The sequence below is a fragment of the Plasmodium sp. gorilla clade G2 genome (genome assembly GCF_900097015.1).
Source record: "Plasmodium sp. gorilla clade G2 genome assembly, chromosome: 7".
Taxonomy (NCBI): Eukaryota; Apicomplexa; class Aconoidasida; order Haemosporida; family Plasmodiidae; genus Plasmodium; species Plasmodium adleri (nom. inval.).
The window spans coordinates 182,995-197,955 of NC_041699.1; the positions used below are offsets into that span (position 1 = coordinate 182,995).

The window sequence follows — 14,961 nt, forward strand, 5'->3', positions numbered from 1 at the left end:
TATATATTTATATAATTATATATATTATATTATATTTCTTTTTTTGTAGTACTTCTTTTCCTTATATATTTATATATAATAACATATATATATATATATAAATAATATATGTTTGTCATATTAATTTTTTTTTTTTTTTTTTTTTTTTTTTGATCATGAGTTAATTAACATATAAAATTGTGGTGTATAAAATACTAACAAGAAATTCGCATGAAATTTTTTTTTTTTTTTTTAATATTTTAAAAGTATACAAATATTTATTTATCATATACATGCTATATATTGTATTATATTATATATATAATATATATTAATATACTTATAAATTTATATATATATTATTTTATTTATGTATAAATACGTATGTATTCATATTTTCTATATCTAGATTATATAAAAAATATTATGTTTCTTATGTATAATTATATTTATTAAAATATATATATTCCTTTTTTTTATATCTATATAAAATATATTTTTATAAATTATATTTATATATATATATATAATATATATATATTTTATAAAAAAAAATAAAAATAAAAATAAGGGATCATTATCTTTCATGAAAGAGATATTATTAATTTGTAAATATAAAAAAAAAAAAAAAAAAAAAAAAAAAAGAAGATATTAAATTTTGTAATATGGAAAATATTCATATTTTATATATTAATATAAATACAAAATATAAATAATATAGAAAAAAAAAAAAAAAATGGGAATAAAATAATATATACTTTTTTTCTTTTGATACATATTTATATATTACGATATTATGCGTTATTATTTTTTATAATTTTCTTTATATATATATATATATTATATTTACATGCCATATGGTAATTTAGCATATTCAATTTTATTTTATCCTATTTTACTTTTTTTTAAATATATTTAATATAAAAAATATATATATATTATATATACATCAATTGTAAATAATATCTTTTAAAAAGTTATCTACATATGTACTTATTAATAAATTAAATATGTACATGTTTATATTATTTAAGATGACTTTTCTACGTTTTAAAATATAATTTTATGTACACATAATATTTTGTTATATGTGTACACCTTAAATATATATATATATATATATATATATATATATATATATATATATATATATTATATATGTATTATATATATATATTCCTTTTGAGTGTTATAAAATCTCAAAGGAATCTATATGAATATATTAATATTATAGATTAGTTTGTATAATAATAATTTGTTTTTTTCTTCTTTTCATATAAATATATGATATTTATTATGCCTATTGTTTTTAATTTAACTATTTTTAATTGAATTCTTATTAAATATTGTCATATATTTAAAAAAATGAATGAAAAAAAATTTCCTCAATTTTATATGGACCTCAAATTTTTATTTTTTTTTTTTTTTCTTTTGATGAATGAAAATAAAGTTGTACTCATATGTATATATATATAAATAATTTTATATATAATAATTGAAAAAAAATTATATTTATCTATAATAATTAATATAAAATTGCGCACCTATATATAAATATATATCAATCTTTTATAAATACGCATACATGAAGAAAAAAAAAAAAAAAAAAAGGAAACATAAATATATTACAATAATACACTATAATGTAATATTAACTTTTCTTAGTACTCGCATAAAACAACTAAATGAAAAATGTACAAAATATTTTGAAATTTATGAATATTTTGAAATTAATAATATATATTTCTAAAATCATAAGTTTAAAAAATACATAAACATATATATATATATATATGTATAAGACAAAAAAAGAAAAAATAATATTTAACATATAATATATAATGATTATGATAGCTGAAAAAATATATATCTTTTTACATATATTGATGCATTATTATATGGAACTTTTTAAAAATAATACTAAATAAAAATATGCTTCAAATATATATTATTAATTAAAATATAATGATAATTAATGATTAATTATAATATAATTTTCCTTTTCTTTTAATCGAATTAAAAATATATGAAAGGATATTTTCAAATTACTTGTTTTCAGAACAATAAGAAGATTTATAAAAATATATATTTTTTATTCTTATATTTAAAAAAAATAATAATAATTTAAATTTATAATTTATATATAGATTTGAATATGCATATATAATTGTAGATAAAATTTTGTGGTACATTTTATTCAATTATAAAAATTAGAAAAAGAAATAGTAAATATATATATATATATATATATATATATAATTTCCTTTTTTTTTTTTTTTTTTTTTTTGGTAATTATTTTTTTTTATAATTCGAAATGTTTTACAATCATTCATATGATTATAAATATCTTTTGAAGATTATTTCTTATCATGTTGTATATTTTTAATTTGTCTAATATAAAAAACAAATATACTTATAATAATAAGATATATAAATATATAATAATCTCTGTTTTTTTTTTTTTTTTCTTCTTCTTATTGTTATATTTTATATGTTATATATATATATATATATATATATATATATATATATATATACATACATATTGATTTATTATAAATTTTCCGTTTTCATCAATTTTAACTATATATATTAATTCTTTTTCTCTCTTTTCTTTTTTTTATATCATTTTGATCTTATTTTTTAACTCTTTTCATAAATAGTTTTTTAAAAATAAAAACTAACTTGTTCTTTTTGATTATCTTTTTTTCAGATGATCTTATTAATTTTTTTTTTTTTTTTTTTTAATATATATAATTTTTTAACTTCTTTTTAACCTTTATATGAAAAATTGGACTTATATGTATATAAAAATGTATGTATGCAAAATTATTATGTTTTCATTATTATTTTTTTTTTTTTTTTTAGATTTATTTATTTTTATATTATTATGCTAATATTTCATTTATTTATTTTTAATATTTATTTTTTATGTAAAATAAATTGTTTTATAAATTTTTATAGATTTATAAAAAGGAAATAAAATGTGATATTAATTATATATTACATTAATATGTTACATAAATATTTCTTGTTCGTACTATATATTTTTTAAATATATCATATGATATCATATATTATATATATTTTTTTTTTTTTATGTCAACATTAAATATTAATGTAAGTGTTTTGAATTTAATATATATAATATATATACATATACATTGATATATTTTTAATTCTTTATTTTTAATTTATTCTGTTTTTTTGATTTATATTACATTTATTCTCTGTTTCTTTTCTTTTCTTTTCTTTTCTTTTCATTTCTTTTTTTTTTTTTTTGTTTTTAATTTTATTATATTTATTTTTTACTACAAATATATTATTATATAATAGTGAGCATATAATGTTAAGTATTACACAATACATTGAGAAAGTCTCTTTATAATGCAATCTTTTGAAAATAAGAAAAAAATTTAACTTATAATTGTTAGTTCATTTCCATCATATTATATATATATATATATATATATATATATATATATATACATATATATATTTGTAACATTTCCATGTTTTGATTTAAAAAATGAGCAAATATATATGGCATGAAAATGGCTTTTTAATTTTTGAAGATTATAATTTCGTTATATATACGAGAAGGCAAGGAAACCACAAATATGAGAATAAGAAAAAAGAATACATGAACCATTTTAATAATAGTAAAGAAGGTATATATAAAAATTTTTTGTTTATTCAAAATTATCATCTTAGTATAGATCGAAATAATGAATCATATTATATATTTAAAGAAAAGAAATTTTTCCAAAAGATACAAAAAAATATCAATTCGTTAATGTTATATATACATAAATTAAAAGAAAAAAAGAAAATTAGGAATATTTATTTATTTATTAAATTTATTAGTTCAAAATGTATAACTAAAATGTCTACTTATTATTATATAAAGTATATTATTGAAAATATTTATGAATATAAATTAGATGATTTAGTTCGTGTTGTATTACCTATATATAATATACATAAATTATATTCATATATTTATTATGAAAATTATTGTTTTAAAAATTATTACAAAGATATATTATCCAAAAAGGAAATTAAAGAATTAAAAAAAGATTCATGTTCTTTTATCCTTCTTAACGATAAAAATGCACACATGGTTTTACCTTACATGTTCATTTATCAATTGGATGTGTTAAAAGATCAAAAATGTAAAAATTTTAAAAGATACAATCTATCAAATAATATTAAATACTTACTAAATGATCAATATATTTTTAATCCATCAAATGTTGATATAGAACGTTCAAACAAAAAAAGAAATAAAGACAGAGAGAAAAAAAAAGAAAAAAAAAAAAAAAAAAGAAAAAAAAAAAAATATATTACGAATAATTCAACTAGCCAAATACACAAAATCGATCAGGTAAAAAATTACAAAAAAAATAAAAAATTTATTAAACATATAAAAATAGAGAAATACAAAATAAAACAAACAATACACAAAAATTTAAATAAAAGTAACATAGGTCTATTTGCAGGAACATTTGATAAAATCCATCTTGGTCATATTCTCTTATTATTTTATTCTATATTTTTAACGAAAAAAATTTTTTATATTGGATTATATAATAATAAAAATATATATAATAAGAAATATTCAGATGAAATTGATGATCTGAAATTACGAATTTTTAGTATAACAGATATTTTATTTTTAGTCAAAAATGTTTATCAAATTAATTTTATTTTTCAAAACTTTGAACATTTAAATCCTTTCATAAAAATAAAAAATGCACACAATATTTTGTATGATTTAATAACAAAGGAAAAGGGTCAATTCATTTGTGAAAATAAAAAGGACAAATATTATCAATATGAAAATGAGAATTATTATGATAGTAGGATCAATAATAAGAATTTACATAAAAAAGATAGAAAAGATACTACAAATGGTAAGGTGACAAATAATAATCAGAGTAACACAAAAAAGCATAATCATATATATAAAAAGAAATATGAGTTTATAAGCAATAAAGAAAAAAAACAATTTATTTCTTTAATAAAAAATAAAATTAATATGGTATATCCAAATATATGTGTAAATCAAAATATTATAAAAAATATTTGTAAGAATTTATATTTTTATATTAATAATGACAATAAAGATAAATATAAAAATAAAAATAACAAAATAATTGTCCTAAAAAGAATTCATGACCCCATATCCTTTGCTCTAGATATACATGATTTATATTGTTTAACTATATCTAAGGAATCAGAAATTAATGGGTATAAGCTTGTAAATGAAAGAAGACGTATTTTCGCTGCACAGAAAATGCAAAAATATAATAAACACATTAGTAAAAATAAAAATCTTATTCATATAAATACAATAGAAACATCTCATGATAATAATAAAAATATATGTTTCAATAATAGGTATGATCATAATAATAATAAAGATATAAATATATCATATTTATATGAAGAAAAAACCACTTTAAACATTTTTGATACAATTAATTTACGAAATGGAGAAAAATGTAGCTCAACATGTGTTAGAAAAGAAAATTATTTATTAAAACAAGCAAACAAATTTTATAAATATTTAAAATATTTTATTGAAGCATGTATATATTTTGATATTGATTATTTTATTATTCAAATGTATATAAACTTATTTCTTCAAAGGAATGGGAAAAAGCCTTTTCAAAAACATTATATAAAAAAAGTCAAATATTATTTTTGTAAAATGGAAATTAATAATAATAATAATAAAAATAATAACAACAACAACAATAATAATAATAATAATAATATGATGAAAAAGAAAAATCTTTTTATTGTTAATGATTTTTTTAGAAATATATTTGTTATATTATCCTTTTTTGTCAATCATTTTGTTGATAAAATTACAGTGCATAATCGAAAATCTCTATTTATTAAAATGGCTTTGGCTATTTCCTTTTTCTTTTATAATAATATTATTTTGTTAATAATAAAAAAGAAAGAGGAACTAGTAAATGAAATTAATAACAGGAATAAAAAAAAAATATATGATAACAAAAAAAAAACAAAGAATCCTAATAATATTAAGAATGATAATTATTATTATGATAATAACCAACTAAATTTTAGTCTTGCTAAAAAAATTAGTATGTTTGATAATCAGGAAGAGAATATTTTCAAAATATATATTACAAATATAGATCAACATATATTTGTAAAAATATTAAATCAGATACTAGTTTTTACCATCTTGATGTTATCAACATCTATTTTGTGTAAAATGTATGAAAATTTTCTAACAACAGAAAAAAAAAAGAAAAATATAAAAAAAGAACAAAAAAAAAAAAAAAAAAAAAAAAAATATATATATAACTCCTATACCTTAATGTGTACAGATCATATATGTAACATTAATAAGAAAAAATTATTCTTGTCAAAAAAATATTCTAAAAAAAAAAAAAATTTCGGAGAACAAACCAATGACATATGTGATCATATAAATAGTGATTCTTTTATTGAAAATAATAATTTGTCATATAACTTTCAGAATAACGAAAAAATATTATATAGCAGTAAGTATATAATTACTCCTTATAATTTGTGTAAATATAAATTAAGATGTTTTTCAAAGAAAAAATTGGACCACTCCAAATTCGATGAGGATTATTTGGTAAGCATAAAAACTAATAGTGATTATATGTGCACATCTACCAATAAAAGAAAAATCAAAAAAAATATTCATAATGAAAATAATATGTATTATAATAATAATAATAGTAAAAAGCATCCTTCTTCTTATTATTATAATAATTTTGATCCTAATAAAAACTATAGTATAACCCCCTTACCGCATGCATATATAAATAATACTTATGATTTACCCTTAAGAGAAAGAGAACTTACCTTTAAAGAACAAACAAAAAAAAAAAAAAAAAATGATATAAAAAATTTTGTGAAGGCATATAATAAAACAAATGATTCCAATGTTGATAACAGATTACAAATTTTCCTTATGTCACAAATAAATAATAATAATGATAATAATATATTTTTTTATAGAAAAATATTAATATATGAATTTCTAGATAATTATTTTATTTCGTTTTTTTTATTTTATTTTTTAAAATATAAGGTAACAAAAAAAAATTATAATGATATATTTGAAAATAAAAAAGAGAGAGATGATTTTATATACATATTATTAGTACATTTTGAAAATCATATCGAAATGATTATAAATAGTTATATGAATAATAAATGGTCATTAAAACGAAAAGAAGAAAATAATCCTTTCGATCTTTATAATAAATATAAAAAAAAATATTCCGTTATTCATAGATATTTCACTGTAAAATTATGCCCACTCAATAATTATAATATTGATTTTGAAAAAAAATATGAATTTAATAATATAAAACAAAATAAGTTTCAACATACACCTTTCTATATAAACTTAGAACATTCCAATAATTTAAATGTTATGTCATTTTATAAATTTATATTTCAAAGTATATTAAAATATGAAAATTATTATTATCCATATTTTTCATTCCTTAGTGCTTTACAATTAAATATATACTAAAAAGAATATAAATAAATAAATATATATATATATATATATATATATTTTTGTGTAGTCATTTTTTATTTTATTACATATGTGTACATACATATATATATATATATATATATATATATTTTTGTGTAGTCATTTTTTATTTTATTACATATGTGTACATACATATATATATATATATATATATTTTCTTTTTGTATATACAAAAAAATTGTCTTTTTATTAACTTTTTTTGTTAAAATTTATTTTTTCTTGATATTAATCATAATTTTTTTTTAAAATAAAAAATTACAAAAAAAAGAAAAATTAATAAATAATAAAATAAAATCAAATGACATAAAAAAAAAAAAAAAAAAAAAAAAAATATAATGATTTTATCAGTTAAAAACAAAATTTGTAAATATTGAAGTATACCCAAAAAAAAAAAAAAAAAAAAAAAAAAAAAAAAAGGAAAATAATAAAATAATAATATAAGGTAACATTTATATGTTATTAATAATTCATAAGAGATAAAAACAAAAATGAGAAGAAAAAAAAAAAAATAGATCATTTAAAATAATCTTCCTTTTATATTAAATATATTTATTTTCTTTTACAATAGATACAATAACCGTAGTATCATCAGGCTTACCCATATTAAAATATTTTTTATATTTATCAAAAATAAATTCAGATATAGGTGTTAAAATAATTTTATCATTTGATTTATTAGATTGTATATCATCATAGTTTATTTTATCAAATAAATATTTTTCCTTCTCTTGAATATTTGAAAATAAACTTGCAGTAAAACTTTTCTTTTTATTTTTTTTATTTTCCTTATCGTTATTATATTTTTTTCGCCTTTTTTTTAATAATGAATAGTTGACCTGTTGATTAGACAAAATTGAAGATAACTCTATAATTTCGTCACATGCTTTTTTGGTATTTAAATATATATTTAGGTTCTCATCAAATAATATTAAATTCGATGAGTTACATAAAACATTTGAAGCTTCAATTTTTTTTTCAACAATGAATGTTCTCTTCTTTTTATTATATCTTATGTTGTTTAATTCTATATCTATCGAAAAATCATTTTTTATATCATATGTTTTAGATATAACATCAAAGGTATCTTGTTCATTTAACATATAATTATTATGATTCTTATTTTTATTATACTTCATATTTTGTATATTATTTCTTATAACTTGGATAGATTCATCTTTTTTTAATGTATCACTGCTTTCAAAATTTGGAATATTCACTTCTTTTAAATCTTTATGATCACACATAGAATTAGAATGTTGACTATGTTCTTTCTCCTTTTCAAATGTATTATTAAGTGTAATATTTGATGAATAGCTAAAAGAAGGATTCAATTTATCTTCATCGTTTTTATCACATTTATATTTTTCTTTGAATGAAAATATTTTTTTTATTTTTGGAACGAAATTTAATTTGTTCATGTTTGAATTAAAACTTCCCTTTGAATATAATTTATTGAAAAATAAATTACTTCCTTTCTTTTTTATATTTTCATTATTATTTTTATTCATATTATTTTCATCAGATTTTATTAAATTATCATGATTTATTATATTATTATCATTATTACATACATTTTGATCCTGAGATGTGTCAATGCATGTACTTTTTTTTTTAATATAATCACTTGTGGTATTATTTGATTTAGTAGCATCTCTATTGAATTCATTCCTATCTATTTCTTTAGTATCCTTCTTTTTTATTAAATTTTTATTATAAACATCACTGGATTGTTTTGAAAAATATATATGATCTTTATATATATGATCTTTATATATATCATCTTTATTTATACTATTAGATATAGATTTGTATATCCAACTAACAGCCTTTCTATATTCTTCATTAAATTTAATAAATTCTTTTAATTTGATAAATTTTTTATCTTTTAAAATATAAAAATGATTAAAAATAATTTTCATAATATCATCATCATATAAATTATCGAATAACCCATCACTTCCACTTATGATAATATAATTGTTTTTTAGGTCAATAGTTGAATAATCACAATATCTTAAACATTTTGTTATTATATCATTATATTTATTCATATTAATAGTACTATTAAACGAATTATTATTCTTTATATTATCATAACTAAAATTAGAAGGCATAAATGTAATTTGATAAGGACAATTAAAATAATGTTGTTGGATTTTAGATTTATGAATAATATCGAAAGGACATTCTTCTTCATTATCATATCTATAACGATAATGATTAAAAGTATTTTTGCTCTTACAACTATAATAATAATAATAATTATTATTATTATTATTATTATTTAATTTTGTTTTATCCTCTTGTAATTTATTTGATTCCTTACTATTGTATTCCTCATTTTCAATATCATTCATCCAGTCATAAGAAAGATTTACCTTATTACTACGAATGTCATTATATTTATTTTTTTTTTTTTTCATAATGTAATTTCTATCTATTTGAAAAAAATTCAACAAATTTCTATATCCCGTTTCATTATCTAATGTATTTGTCATACCTGATACGTATTTTTTATCGATTTTTTCATTTTCTGATATATCATTTTCTGTAGTATCTGAAAAATTATGAGATATTATAGTATCAGATCTAATATTCGAACCATTACATACAATATCTTCCTTTAATTTAAATGATAAATCACCTATTTTATAATCACACTCGGATATGCACTTTTGAAATTTTTCATATATATCCTCATCAATCTCATATTCTACATATAAAATGGTTTCCTCACTGTCTTCAACACTCATATTGTCATTTATATCACTATAAAGAATATTCTCACATAGTTTATTTCTTTTTAAATATAAGTCACTTATTGAGGATTTATTAGTGTCTGTATATGTCTTATCACTTCCTACACTGATGGTATTTATATTTTGGGAGTGATCTAACAAGATATGAGAGGAGGTAATATTTGATAATTCCATTTTGGATTGGACTGATAATTGTTTTGACAAATCGGAATGAGTCAAATCTGATAACTTACATTTTGATGATTCACATTTTGATATTTCCGATTTTGAGTTGTCATATATGAGTTCATTCAAAGAGTTAACATTTTCTTTATCCATTTTTTTATCCGACATATCAAAATTTAATGAAGAAGAAGAAGATTGTTTATAATTATCATATTTATTTTCAATAATATTATTTTGATTTGAATTCAATATTTCATTATATATATTATTATAACCATTTTCTTTTTCTTCCTCAACTATAGTAGTTACATTGCTTTCTCTTTTTTCTAAGCTCAAGATTTGTTTGGACGTTTGTACTTTTATATTAATTTTTTGAAAAAATTTCTGTTTGAAATAATATTCCTTCAGATTGATAATAAGCATTTGACAATCACCAATAGTACATATATGTAGTTTATCATTATCAACTGAAGCAAATAAAAGTGTAGACGCACCTAAGAAATTAGATGAACAAGCACTTCTGCATATAATTGGTTTAAGTATTTCATGATTTTTATATATTAAATTATAATGTTTAAATATAACATCATTTTGATATTCAAATAATGATTTGTTTATACATCTATATAAATGTAAATTTAAACATTTTTTTAAAAGATCATTTGAAAAATTACTTACATTAATTCCACTATTTTTAATAGATGATACACCATCAGCTATAGATATAATATTATCACTACACATATGTGCATCACCATTTTTATAATTACTATTCATTTTTTTCTTTTCATGTGGAATTGAATGTGCATTATGTAATAAAATATATTTCTGATTTCTTATATGTTCATAAAAATTATTTAAAATATTTATATTTTCATTTAGAATACATTTTCTATCTTCATTTTCATCAAAAGAACTTATAAAATTGAAATAAATAGTTTTATAAAATTTTAAAGGATAATCTATATATTCAATATTAAAATAGGTATTAAATTTATTTTCACAATATTCATTTAAATTCATATATCCAGATTTTCTTCCATTCAATTCATCCATCCATATACCTTCCACACAATTCTTTTTTGCATAATTATCAAATCCACATAAAAAATCATTACCCATATTTTTATTTTCTATACAATTCACATCAGATATTTCATTCTCTAAACCTACAAATATCTTGCATGTTTGAAAAACACTTTCTTCTTCGTCTAATCCATTTTCTGAGCTGTTCACATGTAAACATTTTTGTAAGAGCTTTTCCATCTTTCAAAATTATTTCATTCTACACTTTTAAAAAAAATAAAAATAATAAAAAATAATATGCGAGAGAGGAGGGAGAAAAAAAAAAAAAAAAAAAAAAAAAAAAAAAAAAAAATTAATTAAGTTTAATTATAACACAAATGTAGGTAACATTAATATATATAAATATGTGTGTACATTTATGTCTGTTTCATACAATGTGAATAATAAAATAATAAAATAATAAAATGTTATATTATAAAAACCATAAAAAAATAAATCATAAATAATAATAAATGAAAACAAAAAAAAAAATATATATATATATATAATATAAATTTTATTTTTCACATTTTAATCTTCAAAAATTATCTGAAAAAATATAAAAAAATAAAAACACACATTAAAAAAAAAAAACATAAAACTGAAATTTTTTTATATTTAATTATTATGAATGATGTTTTTACTGAAATTTTAAAAAATATAAAAAAAAAAAATGTTCACACATTTCACAATTTTTTTGAACCTTTTAAAAAAAAAAAAAAAATTAAATCGTTCAAATTGAAAATAAAAAATAAAGTATCAAGGTGTAATACAAGAATTAATATAAAAAATAAAAATTTCCCTGTAGATATATACATATATATATATATATATATTATATATACATACATTTTTTTTTTTTTTTTTTTTTTTTTTTTTTTTTTTTTTTTAAAACAGTTCCACAAAAAATATATTATATATATATTTATATACAAATATATTATATGATGGTGAATTTTTTTGTTAGCACTGTTTACGCATTAAAAATTAATAAATAAAAATAATACATATCATGATATAATATATTAAATAATTAAAAGGTAAAATAGGAAAATAAATAAATTGAAAATGTTTTATATACACCTACAAATATATATACATACAAATAAATATGCATGAAAGAAATTAGGAAAAAAAGAAAACGTTGTAGGAACAAAAAAATGATTATATATAAAATAAAATATGTCTGAAGGTTTTTGTTCTATATCAACATTAAAAAATATATAAATAAATTATGTAATTATATATTTATTTTCATAGGATATGAAAAAAGTGTATACTGCCCTATTATATATATTAAAGGAATTTGTTTCAACATATTTTTTGTTAATACATTTAACTATATTGGAATGTTCACCCTAAAATTAATTCTTTCTCATTCTATATATGTAATCATATATATATATATATATATATTAATAACGTGGAACATATTTTCAACTGACCATATAAAATAAATAACGGCAATGTAGGAGATGGTTTTTATATTTTACTATTACGGAGGTATACAAAATATGTAAAATTATGTACAAATTTTTTTTCTTTTTTCCTATTTCTTTTGGACATTTTATAAATGTACATAAGCAAACAAAAAAAAAAAAAAAAAAAAAAAAAAAAAAAAAAAACAATAATAATAATAATAAATAATTTCAAGTGGAAATTAACAAAATGGCTATATTTTTTAATATAAAGTTTTTTTAAAAACAAAAAAAAAAAATAATGATAAAATATAAGCAAAATTTATGTAAAATATATGACATACAAATGAATACACAAAAAAATAAAATAAAATAAAATATATATATATATATATATATATATATATATATATTTATATATTATAATTTATATAATATTGTCTTTTATACACCATTCTGGTGTTTTATCATAATTATAATATCTCATTATAAATAAATAAATATATTATGATAAAATATAATCATATTGATAAGAATTAAAATATTATAAATTCTTTTGATAAGCTTCAATAAAAATATCAATTTCTCCTTGATATAAGACTTTATCAATATCTGTTGAGAAAACGTTAGTTCGAGTATCTTTTATCATCTTATTACCATATAGAATATAATTTCTAATTTGTTCTCCAAAATGTGTTAAGCTCTTATTGGCTAGTTCATATTTTTTATTTTTCAAAGCTTCTGTTTGTAAATATAACAATTTTTCATAAATTCTTTTTAAAGCATTTCTTTTATTTAAAAGTTGTGTTCTTTCACTTGAAGCTTTGACAGAAATATTTGTTGGTTTATGTAAAATTCTAACAGCTGTTTCAACTTTATTTACATTTTGTCCACCTTTTCCACCTGAACGCATTGTTTGTATAACAAGATCACTTTTGTTTATAACAAAATCATTCATTTTATTATTACCACCATAAGATGAATTATTCATATTATTATTATTATTGTCATTTTCTTTTAATTGTTTTTGTTTATTTTTATTTTGCTTTTTGTCTGAAGATTCTTTAGATACTTTAGATGATGAAGATGAACCAACACCTTCAGCTGTATTCAAAAAATTAATAACATTTAAATCATTAAAATTTAAAGTTGGAATTACATCAACTTTTACAAAAGAAGTCATTTTTTTATTTTGAGCATTAAAAGGAGAATTTCTAACTAATCTATGTATTCCTTTTTCAGAAACAAAATTATAAAAACTATATTCTCCATCAATCTTTATTTCTACTTTTTTAATACCAAATTCATTCTTACTTATATCAATAATTTCATACTTTATGTTCTTCTTATTCTTTATTCTACATAAATATTTTATATACATATTATATAACATATTGCAAAAATCACAAGCTTCTGTTCCACCCGTACCAGATGATAATATTAAAGAACATGAATTCTTAAAATATCTTGAATAATTCTCCACATCCTTATTTACATAAGAACATAAACTATATCGATTCCTTATGGTATTTACACCTTTATATAGAAATAAATAATTATTAAATCCTCTTATTTTTTTCCTACATTCAACAAAAATAGACATTATCAATATCTGTAAAAAAAAAATGATTAATGTCAGGATAAGGTTATACTTCAAATTCATAATTTCATCATATTTCTTCCTCAAAATTTTTTAAGTTGCCTAAATTCCATCTATCAATATAAATTAATAAATATAATATATATGTATATATTTTAAAGCTTTCATATATATAATATATGTAAATATAAACAAAAAATTCATAAATTAATATTAAAAAGGTATAATATATATATATGTATATATTATATTTATTTAATTTATTAATTTATTGCGGCAACGAAATTTTTTCATTCACATAAAAATTATATAAACATAATACATCAATTAAATAAATTATATATATATATATATATTTAATACTCTTTCATAAAAATCCTTAACATTTACTTT

At 17.0% G+C, this 14,961-nt stretch overlaps 3 protein-coding genes across 3 annotated transcripts; 1 reads left to right on the top strand and 2 right to left on the bottom strand.

Annotated features, from left to right (window-relative positions):
* Positions 1–3,508: 3,508 nt before the first annotated feature.
* PADL01_0703400 (phosphopantetheine adenylyltransferase, putative) lies at positions 3,509–7,534 on the top strand (the record flags this gene model as incomplete). Its single annotated transcript, XM_028681071.1, has 1 exon — positions 3,509–7,534. One exon carries the CDS (start codon positions 3,509–3,511, stop codon positions 7,532–7,534), a length of 4,026 nt encoding a protein of 1,341 aa, XP_028537485.1.
* Positions 7,535–8,100: 566 nt separating this feature from the next.
* PADL01_0703500 (conserved Plasmodium protein, unknown function) lies at positions 8,101–11,751 on the bottom strand (the record flags this gene model as incomplete). The annotated part of the gene is made up of 1 exon (XM_028681072.1): positions 8,101–11,751. The coding sequence occupies one exon, from the start codon at positions 11,749–11,751 to the stop codon at positions 8,101–8,103; it is 3,651 nt and encodes a 1,216-aa protein (XP_028537486.1).
* A 1,761-nt stretch (positions 11,752–13,512) lies between these two features.
* On the bottom strand, positions 13,513–14,631 carry PADL01_0703600 (peptide chain release factor, putative; the record flags this gene model as incomplete). The annotated part of the gene is made up of 1 exon (XM_028681073.1): positions 13,513–14,631. One exon carries the CDS (start codon positions 14,629–14,631, stop codon positions 13,513–13,515), a length of 1,119 nt encoding a protein of 372 aa, XP_028537487.1.
* Between the last annotated feature and the right edge of the window lie 330 nt (positions 14,632–14,961).